This window comes from Ylistrum balloti, unplaced genomic scaffold (assembly GCF_031769215.1).
Source record: "Ylistrum balloti isolate Yb309-2 unplaced genomic scaffold, AGI_CSIRO_Ybal_v1 Utg370932, whole genome shotgun sequence".
Taxonomy (NCBI): Eukaryota; Metazoa; Mollusca; class Bivalvia; order Pectinida; family Pectinidae; genus Ylistrum; species Ylistrum balloti.
Window position 1 is genome coordinate 6,139 of NW_026782527.1, and position 15,162 is coordinate 21,300.

At 38.2% G+C, this 15,162-nt stretch overlaps 1 protein-coding gene across 1 annotated transcript; it reads left to right on the top strand.

The window, feature by feature from the left end:
* Positions 1-571: 571 nt before the first annotated feature.
* LOC132559546 (sulfotransferase 1C3-like) lies at positions 572-15,104 on the top strand. Its single transcript, XM_060224175.1, has 5 exons — positions 572-746; positions 3,257-3,568; positions 3,885-3,994; positions 13,115-13,301; positions 14,995-15,104. Exons 1-5 carry the CDS (start codon positions 572-574, stop codon positions 15,102-15,104), a joined length of 894 nt encoding a protein of 297 aa, XP_060080158.1.
* The last annotated feature ends 58 nt before the right edge of the window (positions 15,105-15,162 follow it).

A 15,162-nucleotide genomic window follows, 5' to 3' on the forward strand; every position in this document is an offset into this window, starting at 1 on the left:
ATAAAAAGATCATATGACAGAGTCACACTTACAACAAAGTTCAAATAAACTGTGGACAGGTACCCTTTACATTTGAGTCTACTATAAGGTAAGCAGTACTGTCTCTTTATAATTAAGTAAACATCCGACATTTTAGATAGCAACTCTTTCTCTACTGTCATTATATTGTATTGATAGCCTCAATTGATTTTTCAAGGAAGGTAACCACAAGCAGTTTTTACCGTTAGATAACAACAACTGAACTCACAAGAAATGTTGTCCTTGCTGTTTGTCATATAACATTTATTTACATTTAAAACTCGAAACAAAGTCGATCTAAGAGATAAACCTATTCTGAATAAAAGCTTGTAGTTACTAACAAAATAAACTTGCATTTGCTTACCAGTAAAGGAAATAAGCCGCATCTTACTGTCGGGTTTTTTATCGTGACTTATGCCCAACAATGTTTGCTTAGGTCATTATTGTTTAATACATTTACGTTGCATATCAAACCATCATTTACACGTATTACTTAGTAATTTGGTATTAACTGTTATCGTCCCAGGACATCCAAACGGCTCGAATTAACGAGATGGAGTTTGTAGAAGTATCTGATGAATTTCAAACGAACAAGTACAGCTTTAAGCGTTATAAAGGTCGACCCTTCCACAAGACAACACCAGGGAATGTCAGGGATCAACTCCAAAGGTTCTCGGAATTCCAATGTAGGGCGGATGACGTGCTATTATGCACATTTCCAAAGTCGGGTGAGAGTTTGTACCAGTTACATTGCATGCCATATTCCATAAATACATGGAGGTTCGAGTAACGAACCATCTTGTTTTGAATGAATCATGAGTGGTTTTATGTGTATTGGTATAATATATACTAAACAAAAAAGGAAAGGTAACACTACTTTATTCTGTGATTGATTAATTAACCCCTTCATAAATCCTTACCAATCATGTACGAATAAAGGAATTGATCAATTCTGATAAAACTGCAGTCATGGTTCATTATAAAATTTTGCGTTCAGTTGATTTTATTCGACTGTAAAGGACGTTGGGGTCAATTTCAAAGGTAACACCATAAGTAACGGGTATGGCCACCGTTTGCGAAGTAAACAGCATTGCAGCGTCGTCGCATGGAACTCGTAAACCGGCGGATAATTCGAGGAGAGATGTTGTTCCATTCAGCGATCAAGGCTTGGGCCAGCTCCTGCAAGTTTGACGGCTGATTTTGACGTTCTCTCACGCGTCGCCCAAGAACGTCCCAGACATGCTCAATCGGTGACAAATCAGGTGATTTAGATGGCCAATCTAACACCTGTACATTATTCTGCTGCAAGAATGTTCTGCTGCAAGAATGTTCTGCTGACACGACTGGTGTGCGCTGGTGCGTTATCCTGTTGCAAAATGGCGCCAACGCCATGGCGTCTTAAGAATGGCAGAACCACTGGTCTTAAAATTTCGTCCCGATATTGAATGCCGGTTAAATTGCTGGTACGAGTCCCCCAAAAATACCACCCCAAACCATTACACTTCCGCCGCCAAAGCGGCCCCGTTCTGCGACGCAGCAGTTCGCAAAACGCTCCCCTCCCAGTCTGCGCCTTCCGTCACCGTGTTGCAGACAAAACCTGGACTCATCTGAAAACAGAACATTGTTCCATTGTCCTAAGGCCCAACGACGGTGAACACGGGTCCAGTTACGCCGATTATTACGGTGACTTCGCAACAAATTGGGTCCTGTGTAGGGACGCCGCGCTTTCAATTGGTAGGCCCTCAACCTGTTGCGGACTGTTTGGGGAGACACACGACGCCCAAACAATGTCCTTGTAGTCTCTACTGCGATTACGAATCGATTGCGCAAGTGTATCAATCGTATACGACGGTCATCCATGGCGGTCGTTTTACGGGGTCGGCCGCTTCGGGGACGATCGGATGTTGACCCAATTTGGCATAAACGACTTACCAAAAGGCAAATTGTCTTAACACTGCAACCAAAATGCCGTGCAACTCGACGGCGAGACTCCCCAGCCTTGATCATGCCTACAGCCCTTTCTCTCTGTACTTGTGACAGCCGGGGCATAATGATAAAGTTGATAGATAGCAAGATTCGGTGATTTCTAAGTCCTAAGGATATAAGGAACAGTTGTCAGTTTGAATGTTTATGAAATTCGAGCGAAGATACAAGTTAGTCGCAGAAAACCTCGTGTAGCTCTTTCGCTAATACAGACTTTCACGCTTGAATGATTTTGGTAACCCCCTTGCATTTTGTAATGTAAAACATTACCATTTTCTAATATTGCACAAACGTCATTTTGTTTTCACTCATTTACAAGTATTCGCCAAGGAAACATGTTAACCTTTCTTTTTTTGTTGAGTATAGTATTGATTAATAGGCAAAGCACAAAATTTTGTAACGAATTTCAATTTGTATTGTTCATGATATCTACAATTATTAAATAAATATCTTATAGCTTTGAGAGTTATCTTATTGGTATTTTCTATACTACATTAATCACAATTTTTGATAGAAATTTTGGATATCAAAGTTCGTGCTATACATTTATTGACAGCGCATATAGCGATTTTTTTTCATATAGCGAAATTGGACCCCTATTGATTATTACTATCCATACATTAAAGAGATTTTGTAGCCAAAGAACTGCATACAGCTCATTGTAAACCACGAATATATATATTAAAAAACGGGTTTTTATATTATTTTATTCATACCTATTCATTCATTTACACCTTTCAGTATATATTGACTATAAACTCTTTCCTGGAGGATTTATTTCCATTAATTTCGTGGATACTCTTGACATACTCTCGGCCTACGAGTCGATATTTTAGTAGAAAATTAGTTTAAAGAAGAGTTATTGAGTTACAGATATCCATCAAATCGTATTTCCACGAAATAGTCATTTTTAAAAAACACGAAAATAGATCAGTTTTACAGCATATTTTTGCGCTGGCTCCATCATGCCATGATCGTTGAGAATGCCCAATATTTAAGATGACTGAAATTGATTGTAACAGATATTCGAATACCAAATAACATTAAATTCTGTGAGATTGCTTATTTTGGATTGATTCCACTTTCGTGTTGTTTTTTATGAAACGATTTTGGGGATGATTATTGCCCAATGAACATATTTATACTCACAGTTGGTGGGCAAATGATTTTGCGGATTTAGAGTACCAACGAAATCAACAAAAGCGAAAACTTCACAAAATTAATGTTTTTACAGTATATGTATTTTGTATTGCAGGTACTCATTGGGTCTATAACACTGTACAGATGCTAAGATCAGGAACATTGAAATACTCTGGTACACCTCGGGTAGCTGACGCCGAGGATCTTAAATTAATAGAACAAATGGAGACACCCAGAACATTTCTGACGCATTTCACATTTCCATTGATTCCAAATGATGCTAAGAGAGGAATTCCAAAGGTCATCTTTGTCTCAAGGAATCCGAAAGACGTGCTAGTGTCTGCTTTCCATTACATTGACAATATGTGTAACACTGGATTTGAGGGAGATTTCAATTTTTTCATGAAATTCTTTTTGTCGGAGGAATGTAAGCAGACATGGACTTAATTTTCACGATCACGTTAATGTACCGCAAAATACAGCATCATGCACGCGAAAATAATTAGCATCTTTCGTTCAGAAAATTTTGCGATTGACATTGGTACTGCTATACCATTTTCCTTAATACTAAACAAATGAAAATTAATTTTCTTTAATAGACATTCGCCTTAATTTCTTTTAAATCGATCTAAAGTAAATGATATTATCTTGTTTAGTATTACATGTTATGCAGAGATTATGCATAATTTGAATTTATAACATCATATCGATAGTCGTTATCGATAATGTTTTGTCTCCCCTAGTTTACGTATCGGGTGCATCCTGGTTCACATATATGAAGGAATGGTCAGATGGGCTTAGACAGCATCCAGAAATGCGTGTCCTGTCACTAATATATGAGGATTTCAAGAAGGTATGTAATAACAAAATACTTACACACGTGCTTGCTAAATATGGTATGCAAAGTCCATTGCCTTTCCAGAGGCAGAAGTTGGCTACCTGTTTCTCTTAAGAAAATCAGAACTGACATCTAAATCCTAGTTTCGTTTAAGAAGAACGTTTATGATGACAAAATGATATGTCCAGTGCGCATCCGAGCGCCAGTTCCGTTTTACCTCACACGGAACTGGAGCCAGGTTCCTTTTTCGGTTTAATGTTTAACGGACCTAAAGTTTGAATGCGAGTTCCGTTAGGATAAGTTCATTTACAAACGCTATGGTAGTTTTAATTTCTGGCTGAATGGTTGTGGGTTCAATTCATGTACCGAATTAACATAATATCATTGGCATGGGACTTGTCGCCTTGTCAACGTATACACTTTTCTTAAACAGAATTCGATCTGGTTCCAAGTTCCGTTTGTCTTCAGAGGGAACCTACTTCAAGCTCACACGCCTTGGCTGCTTCCTATTTGCCAAATAATTAAATTTCTTTACATGCATTAACTCTGAACTTTCTGTTAAGAGAATGCCCATTTAAAATAGTTATATACCATGGTGGTTTCACTTAAAGATTTACATGATAGGTATGTCATCGTGCCTGCAGACAAGACATTGTATAGCTTAATCCTTGTTTGTATACATTTTTCATACCCTGTATACAAAGAGAACTAAGCAAGCTGAATAACCCACACATTATCCCTTCCTTCTACAGAAACTACCACCTAATCACGCTTCAGCATTACAATCATTCAAAATGCATATGAAAGATAAGGGTACGGACCTGCCTTGATAATACTAAATTCCTTAACTTTACAAAAATCCTCATATTGATAGCTCTTCAATATGTCCAACCACTCCTTTATCACAGCTTCTCACTATCATTCTAATTCTAATTAAGTACTATAAAATCATGGTTATAATCTTACTGTGATACTGTTTCCTCAGGAAATGAAATGAATAGTATGTGGTTTTCAAAGAACGTTTTAACCAAGCTTGAAAAACGACTCCAAGATAAAATCTTTCCTTTCTGTACTCGATTACAACTCATTCCAAACTGAATAACGTGACGCCACCCAAAACGATACCGTATCCAAATTGATATCTCTTACGGAAAAAAGTTTCCGTCACATTGATTACGCAAACATTAACAACATCTAGTTGTTCATTCAACATTGATTTATTCTACAAAGCATCTAAGTTTCTTTGCAAGACCTTTCGAAATGGGCAAAAATGTCATACATGTTCCTATCACAGATCACATCGTTGTAAGACGGGTGTTTTTCTAGTCCTTCTGGGGATTTTTAAACATATAACATGGTTCGATTTTGTATCGACGTAAAACGACTGTTGCCGTCTCCGTCATCTTGTTTACACTGCTGCTCTGCGCACGGCGCCACTAAAATAACGCAAGGTGCCCGACAGAAAACCCGGATATGCTCTTCGTGATGTGAGAGCTGGTTTTGCTAAGCTATAAAATCATTGATTGTCTGTAAATGATAATAAATTCTTATCCAAGCTTCTTTTCTTTCAATCTTATATACAATGATCCCAAAACTTCAGACTAATATACAAAAGATCCTAATGCACGTAATGTAGAAAGAATTATATCGCAACTTTAGACAGAATAAGCTGTTGTGGTGGCTGTTTTATCCTCTTTTCTCGCAAGATATCACACACACCTAGTTTGATACCGGAAGTGACGACATAACATATTTACTGTTCTTTTAATAAGCACACGCGCTCTTAAAGTCCTACCGACACACGGAGAGAAAGTTCTTAATCACTCTTTGTCAAAATAAAACAAACCTTTGGTAATTGATTCGCGGCAAACGATATATGAAGGTAAACCATTGAAAATTGGTATCATTTTGAGTAGCGTCACGTAGGTGGTGAATTATACTGAATCATATTTTCGTCAAATCCACAAGCTATAGAAGGAGGTTAAGGTTAGTGGTATTATTTACAAACCTGGGCTCAGATAAGCGAATGTAGTTAGTGATAAGGGATATCCAGATACTGACATTGTGGATGGCGTGATAAAGGCTCTACCTACTACATTATGACTCCATCATTATCTTGAAGTTCGTCAACATCTGACTCTTGCAACCTTAAAGGGAATCGTGAGAATACTACTCGGAGCTCGAGTCCTTGACTCGGGGTTCAAAGAGGTCACTTGTAATGTTCTTGCGAGTGCTATGAATTTGCATAGATACATCAGAAATAAAGTGTCCAAAGGCTTGGTCGATAGTCTGTTCACTAGATAGGTCCGAACGCTTAGGGGTTCTGGGTTAATAGTACATGTGAATCCTGCATTTCAAGATATTCCAGGAAAGGGAGAACTCAGACTGCAAAGTCTCCGTCAGTTTTAGCAGTTGAAGTTAAAGCGCTGCAGACAGAGGTCGCTGAGCTGATGAAGGTTGTGACTATGCAGAATAGGGGTAGCCACAATAAGAATTGGAATTCACAGTCACTCGACAAGGATTAGTGATGGACAGGGACATTAGTGTTGGAAATGTGGACAAAATGGACATCCGAAGAGAAAGTGTCCATTGCTGAGGTCGGGAAATGGTCAGTGATTTATGCGGAAGGGGGACGACTACACCCAAAAAGGAAACTGACAATATGTGTGACTGTTGTAAACAGGTGGTGCGAGGTCAATGTACAAATCTAATTTCTAGTAGAATCTTTTTGTTAGGAGGTAAAACTTTGGCTACAGAGGTAAGCAAACAAACCGGTTCAGTGTATGAGCTGTCACCATAATGACAGGAAAGATTGCTAAACTGGTTAGGGAGAAGCGTATGGTTGTTCTAAGGTTTGATGAAAGAGAGTAAAAGGTAATGTGGGACACTGGTGCCGTAGCGTAGCGTAGCGTAGTGAACCTTAATTGGTTCCGTACTCAGTTTCCTGAGAAACCAATAAGAGAGGGCTGTGAGTTGTTTGAAAGTGACCTTTGTCTGAACGGAGCAGTTAGAGGTGTGTTTCAATATACTGGGTGGGTGAATTTCATGGTGAGTATAGAAAGCACAAATATCAATGTACCAATTTTTGGTTACAAATATGGCCATGGATAACCCAATTGTAGGTAATAACATTATCACGAGACCAATATATTTCAAGGTAAAGATAGCGAAAAGGTTAGTAAATTGATCAAGGTTGTCAAGGAAGAAGCAGCCGGTGAAATATCTAAGGCAAAATAAGAGCGTAGACATGTTGTGCCACCAGGTGGTGTCCAAGTCAGACCTCGGACCAAACAGGTGGTTCTATTTGTGCCTGCCAATATAGGTGAGTCATGTGATGATGCCATATATATCCGAAACACTTGTGAAGTCTAGTCAAGACTCATCGTGTATGGTAAATATACCTGTAAGTTATACCTCTCAGACATTGATAACTCAGGGGAAGGGGCAAGAATAAGGTAATTCGGTAATTAAGTCGGTCGTTACTAGGAGGTAACCAGGGCCAGGTAACTGTAAGAATACGGGTATCAGATACTACCAGGGCCAGGTAACTGTAAGAATACGGGTATCAGATACTCAGTGGGTTGTGCAGAGTCCTGTGTTGCGTAAGGAAACGTTATTAGTGACCTGGAGATAGAAAGTAATACTGAAAACGCTGTTGAGAGAAATCCCAGGTTGTCTGATGTTTGGGACTCTCTTGTTCACATTAATTGAGTGTTGTTTCCTGAATAAGTACACCAGGTGAAGCAGTTGCAGGAGGAGTGAAGTGCTTATACTAGGGATAAGGATGACATTGGTGGCAGCATCAACACTGGAGCTGGATATTGAGTTAACAGATAAGGTGCTAATACAGAGGACATACAGAACCCCCTCCATTGTATAAAGAAGTCAAGAATTACGTGCTAGATCTTTTTACCAGAGGATGGATTCAGTAGAATCGGAGAATGGTTGCCGCATGGATGCAGAAAACTTGAAAGCTGTTGTTAAGTTGAAAGAGGAGATTCATAAGACGGTAAGGGAAGTGCAACAGCTGTTGGACCTCTTTTGCTATTACAGACGTTACATTCCAAACTTCAGTCATAGAGCAAGCTGTTTGTGCGAGGAAGATGTGATGGTTGAAAAGAAGCCTAGGAATAAGGGTTACCCCAAAATCGACAAGAAGCAAGGATACTCTAAGAAACCAGTTAAATAGCCAGCAAACATCAAGTACTAGAAGATTTATGCGATGTCTTGACAAGTCCAAAGATCATAGCGTTTCCTGACTTTAACAGGTCCTTTGTGTTGAGCAATGGTGCCTCTCAGTATGGTCTTGGTGCCATATTTTATCAGAAAAGAAAAGATGGAACTTACGGTACCATTGCATATGGGTCGAAGACCTTACCAAAAGCAGAGAAGAACTAACATTTACACAGTGGCAAATTGGAATGTCTACTCTTAAATGGTCAATAACTGAACGCTTCAGGTAGTTTTTATACTGTGCGCCAAGTTCTGATGTTTTCACGGACAATAATCCGTCGACCTATAACGAGATGGACTGCTGAGTTAGCGGATTATAATTCCAAGGTCCACTACACACCTGTGTGAATGAAGTTGAATACCTACCAAAGGATTGTACGGAGATGCGTTTTAAGGAGGAAATGATAGCTATGATGGAAAGGATTTCAGTAGAGAAGTCTACCTTTGAGGATTGTGTCAGTGTAGGCCAGAAGTAGGCAAGTCAAGTCTGAGGAAGAAGAGTATCAATACTTTGACTGGGACGGCGATTGGCCATTTGCAGGATAAAGACGCGGTTAAGAGAGTGGAACATAATGTTAAGGCAGGACAGGCTTTAGAAAGAAATGCCTTAAGAAGGATTCGGTGCAAGTATGGAAAGAGATTGGAAAAAGTTGACGATTGATGGAAATATTTTGTAGCGGGTGCGACAGGGAGTTGAGAATAATAAGATTTCATATATTTATCTTCCGCAGTATCTTAAGCAACTGGCGTATCAGGAACTCCACGTGAATATGGGACACTAAGAAGTAGATAAAGTAGTTTCCTTGGCCAAAGACAGATTCTACTGACCTGGGATGGCATTTTATACAGCTCATTGTGAGAAATGTGTGTTCATGTGTGAAGAATCGACAACCCAACCTTCTTCATCGAGCTGAGATGCATCACGTTAAATCATCCTATCCTTTTGGAATGATTATCACTGATTTTGGGCACTTGTAGCGATCTAAAAGGGACATTGATAAATTCCAATACTGATAGACCACTTTACTCGATTTGCACAAGCGTATCCAACAAGAAATAAACAGACAAGGAAAGCTGCTGGTCGTCTTTTATGCATTATGCGTTATATCATATTTATGCATAGGTTCGGTTTCCCGAAGAAGATTAATCAAGATCAAGGTGAGGAGTCAAAAAAGCAGTTATTCGAACGGCTTCAACGCAGTTGTGGGGTAATCCATTCAAGAACCACACCATACTATCCCGCTGGAATTTGACAATGTGAGAGGACAATATTGGGGATGCTCTGAACACACGCAAAGGCAGACAGGAAGTGTCATGTAAACAAGGTTGTACACACATATAATTGCACCACTAACGAGGAAGCTTTCCTTCTTATCATTCAAGGGATCTCTACGACTTTCAATATACACATTACACATCTGGATAAGGAGAAGAAGGAAGATGTGATTAAGTGGATATAAACCATGCATGAAGCTTACACTCTTGCACTGCAGAGGGCTAAGGATTCATCAGTTCTAGTAAAGAAGCGGTATGACAAGGTTTTAAGAATGCTGTCCTAAAGCCGAGATAAAGATTATTGGTACGGAACATCTGCCATCAAGGAGGACCGGGAAAGCTCAGATTTCACTGAAGGACAATGTCCACCGGGTGTGTCGGAGGATGTCACCTGACTGACAAGTCTATAAAGTTGATGTAGAATATGGAACAGGGAAGAGAAGATTTTACCAGAACCTGCTTTTCAGGGTGATTACTTGCCCGTTGAAGTGAAGCCAATAGAACCACTGAAGAGGAAGTTTATCAGAACTGAACAGAATACCTTACAGTTAGGATAAATCGATCAAGCTGGAGATCATAGAACACTTGGAAGAAGGAATCTCCGTCTTCGGATTCAGGAGATCTCGTAATCAACACTCCGAGATGTGGGTAGACGATGTCAACACGAGCTGGCTAACATAGTTGGATCTGATATCTTGAATCCGTTGGTTGAAGCCTTCCGAGTGGCTATGGAGCAGGTCGTTCAGCAGGGGTAGAGTGGACGCCTATCAATAAAAGCAGTTCGTGCGGTTCAGTAGAGTTTCGATCACGAAGTGATCAGTTTGGATCTTTAGAGGAAACTGGAGAAAACAAGGAAGATAAAGCATCAAGGAAATGAGGATGCTTGGTCAGAGAGGGACCTTGCTGTTGAGGGGGGAGGGGGGTTGATACTTCCATTGAAGATGAAGAATCAAGTACAAGGCCTCGATACAAAACAAGACCTCCTCAGATGTTGGCATAAGATGCAATCGGGAATCTTTCATTGGTACCAAAAGTTTAAGCAGTCTACGTTCAACCATATGGAGTGTTACGGTTCAATACCGCTTAAAAGCAGGAGATTGATTTATTACTTCCAGGATAAATTTAGAAACTGTCAGTTGTTATATTTCTTAGATCCACTAGTTAAAGAACATTAGATTTTATTACTTGTATTGTACTTTTATTGTACAATTAAAGCTTGCAAGCTCTAGTTTAATCGACTGACGTATACTAACTAGAAGTTTATATTTCATTTTCCCAAGTCAGTGGTTTTGATTGACCCTGAATTATTTCCAGGGGGGTTTTGTTGTGAAGTATGTATGCAATGAAAAGTATCTCTGGTAGACAACGGCAGCGTGACTGAAACGTGTTTGCCCAACTCTAAGTCCGGAAATAAACGTTATGCTGATGGTCACCTTATGTGCATTTTCTTCACATTTTCTTTACAGGCAAACAAGTTTATGGATATTGTCATCTAATATGATATAGTTATATGAGTTGGTAAATGCATTAGTTACGTTTGGCAGAATGTTGATGTTCGATGTACAGGGAAATTAGTTAAAAAGCAATGTTTAGTTTCGCTATATTGGTACATTGTGTCATGTGATGCTTTAGTGTGACAATCGTACATTAGATATCTGTTGTAGACATACATCGATTATTGAAGTATTAGGATGATCCAAGTTTATTAACAGTTACATTATCTTACTTTTTACGCTGGGTTTGCGAGGTAGTAGGCAACTTGTTACAGTTATAACTAAGATAAGCACGAGTTGTTTCCCTTTACGATCGGTTTGCGAGGTAGCAGTCAACTTGTTACAGTTATAACTAAGGTAAGCGCGAGTTGTTTCCCTTTAAGATCGGGTTGCGAGATAGTAGTTAACGTGTCACAGTTATAACTAAGGTAAGCGCGAGTTGTTTCCCTTTACGATCGGTTTGCGAGGTAGTAGTTAACTTGTTACAGTTATAACTAAGGTAAGCACGAGTTGTTTCCCTTTACATGGTGTTAAACACTGTCACTGTCACACTATCGGTGCCAAGAAGACTGGTAGATAATGTATAAGTGTCAGTGTGGAATTGTTATGAACAGTTTCCTATTAATTAGTATAACTAATTTGTATGGATTTTGTTTTAACTTAAAATAAGGAACCAAATAGATTACTAGAAATAAGGAACAGAATAGATTAAAATTATTAATTGGCAAAATTAAGTTTATTTGAATAATGAACAAGTCAGGAGTGTATTATTGTAAATAAATGTAATTAAAAAGTCATTCTAGAATTCATGTGATGCTGATGGCCACGCCTTATGTGCATTTTCTTCACAGTTCCGATGTAACAATATACGATAGAAGAAATATTTACACTGTTTAAATTTTTTGATTGACAATACATTTGTAAGTCTGAGTTTGGCGGTATGATATCACAACAAACTGTTGACACAATTTTGAGAACAAATTGTGTTCCTGATTTTGTTGACTTAATTTTTGTTTCCATACGAGGCTGAATTTATCGAAGAGCTTATTAAGACAGCTCTTAAAAACCTTAAAATCTCCTTCGACTTCACTTTCTAGTTACATTGATGTTGTCTTGTCCTTAAATAACAAGACATTAATGTCCATCCAACATACCCAGCGGAGTTGGAAATCAAGGACACCACAGACTCTTCTACATTCGCTTAACATATCTGTTCTTACCAGTAAATCAAAATTGTATTTTTTGTCCAGCTGTATGATTAGCACCATTCCTGCATCACCAACTTACAGCGTTTACATGTAAAATATGATATATATATCTTGGTGAGATATGAAGTAGGACATGTTTGATGCTGGTTAGTATACCTGCTGGTTTCGTTGTTGTTGACCATGTTTTCGTTCAGGTACGTGACATTACTTGCCTATATTGACCATCAAATCACTGGTGTCGTTAATGAAGCAAACGACTCTTACTCTACCGGAACAATCAGTCTTATTCTCCTTGTCCTTTTTTCAGGAGTATCCATATCAATTTCCTGTTTTCATATTTTGTCTATTTATTTAGTGAATTTGAGTTTTAAACTATGGTTCTGTAGGCATGTAACTTTTTGACACCGATTTAAATATATATATATATATAATTTAAAAAGATAAAAACTTTGTGTATCGTATATACAGAGAAAATTAATCAATTAACATGACAAAACAAATATATCACTAACGTTTTCAGGCCTCTCGGCCATCTTCAGGTAATTAGGTTACTAAGTAACGTACATTGTATATGTAATGTAATCACATGAAGATGGCCGCGAAGCCTGAAAACGTTTGTGTTATATTGTTTGTTATGTTAAGTAATTAATTTATATATATAAGTGTGTGTGTGTGTGTGTGTGTGTGTGTGTGTGTGTGTGTGTGTGTGTGTGTGTGTGTGTGGATAATTTTATCTTTGCGCCATACTGGGTAGTCCTTTATGATTCAAAAGGAAATATAACTAAGACCACCTTTAATGGAAGCATCTATTAAATGGTGCTGGATGTAATTTCACGTACAAATAAACCGCCAATTCCGTTTCCTTTCTGAAGTCGCATATAATAATATGTTTAAGTGATATTGATATAAATTCAACGTTTCTACAGGACACGTACGGCACTATTGAAAAGCTAGCTGATTTCCTTGAGGTTAAAAAAGATGCTACATTTTTACGAGAAGTAGAAAAGAACATCACTTTAGAACACCTGAAGGAATGTCATGCCAAGATAACAGGAGAAAGCGACAGATGGTCAATGGTGGACAAGAGTGGTAGGGTACCTATCTACAGGAAAGGTGAGATACTACTTTATGTTACATAGAATACGGGAACTTCAATAAAAGATGTATTGATGAAAGTTTTGGATTTTTTGGATTTAGTTTCAAAATAATTATTGTATTTAATCAGATGCCCATTAGCTAAATAGGGGAGAGAGCGAGAGAGAGCGAGAGAGAGAGAGAGAGAGAGAGAGAGAGAGAGAGAGAGAGAGAGAGAGAGAGAGAGAGGGAGGGAGAGAGATAATAATATTTGTGTCTAAGATTTGCCTGTTCATAACGATTTATAGAAGTGGAAAGTCATGGGAGAAGTTAGGAACATCTAAACCTATTTCTTTGTGTGATATGAAGCTGGATGTGTTTCCTGCTTGTGAGTTTTCGTGTTGGTTCCTTTGTTGTATACCTTGTTCTCGTTTGAGAATATGACATTACTTACTTAACTTGACCAAGGTTTTCATGTCACGTTTACTCTTCCGGAACTCCTGGTATTATTCTTCTTGCAAATTTCAGAAATCTCCTTGTAGATATTTGTTTTATTCATACGTTGCCCTAGTTTTATTGAATTAGAGTTTGAATTGTGATTATGTTGATATGTTGGTATTTTCTTATTGTTTTTTCGGAAAGGCAAAAACAATATTTGTAAAGGTGTTTTATTTTCATTGATTGTTCAGCAGTCATGAGACTGGCTGTTGTTTCCCTTTCTATGTTTAGCTCACCTGGTGAAAAGGATGAAAGTGATATCATGCTGAACCTTGTCGTCCGCCGTCCGACTGTCGTCGTTCAACAATTTCTTTAAAATACTAGGCACGAACGACTGAGCGGACTTTGACCAGATTTGTTTCGAAGCATTCTTGGTTTGAATAGAACCACATTTGTATGAGTAGAGTTTCTGAAATACTTCTTCTTTTGTGAGGAAAACATTTTATTCTATCCCACTTAGGTCTGAACCGTCCGTGCATGAAAAGGAATTAATTTTGTATAGATGATAGGTTTCTGTCGCCAGGGACAGAAGAGTCGGGGCCGAATAGAGGAAATAAGACATATTCTTTGAAGAAGAAAAAAGCTCAGTATGCATATCAGGATTATATCCCAATTTGATCTTTAGCATCCTTGTGTGAAGTAGAATCAGTTCTATAAAACATCGGATATTGGCTCTCTAAGACAGGAGGACCTTGACAGAACAGAGGAAATAAAAGGACATTATCAAAAATCCCTCTGTAGCGATTTGTAGGTTTTTCCCACTTTGATCTAAAAATTCTTGGATGAAGGATAATCAATTTTGTATATGTTTTGGGATGGGAGCGCCAAGCATGAGAAATAGAGCAAATAATCCAAATCCCTTTTCTCTATAGGAAAGATAGGATTCTGTCAAAAGTGAATTTGAAGAATTCTCAGGTGAAGGACACCTTTGTGGTCGTTTAAACATCTAAACGCTTACGAGTAGAGGTGTGGATTCTACAGGGGAAATAAATGGCAACCTTTAGAATTCCTTTTCCTTCTGTTTGAATTAAGCAATTTCAGTCAAAGCCGGGTGACCCATACGGGCCCTACGGGCCCCATGGGCCTCTTGTTGAGTAAATATATTTATTTTTCGAGATTTACTGTCTGTTTTACAGTATCTCCTTCGATAATGCACATTATACGGTATTAATACACAGTATTAAAAATTTATTAATAAAACACAGTATTATCTTTAATTTCATATTATTTTAAGGTAAAGTTGGTGATTGGAAGAATATGTTTACTGTAGCACAGAACGAACACTTCAACGCCGTGTATCTGGAGAAGATGGCAGGATATGAATTTGCTTTTGAGTACGAGTAATTTCTGAGTATCAAAAGAAATCAACACGGAGAAATATTCGTTCAAAGATTCTGTACCT

Excerpts from the sequence above, each read along its gene's own strand:
- LOC132559546 (XM_060224175.1), top strand. The coding sequence starts at position 572 with ATGGAGTTTGTAGAAGTATCTGATGAATTTCAAACGAACAAGTACAGC. Across the intron at positions 3,569-3,884 it reads ATTCTTTTTGTCGGAGGAAT|TTTACGTATCGGGTGCATCC; the intron begins GTAAGCAGACAT and ends TGTCTCCCCTAG. Across the intron at positions 3,995-13,114 it reads TATATGAGGATTTCAAGAAG|GACACGTACGGCACTATTGA; the intron begins GTATGTAATAAC and ends ACGTTTCTACAG.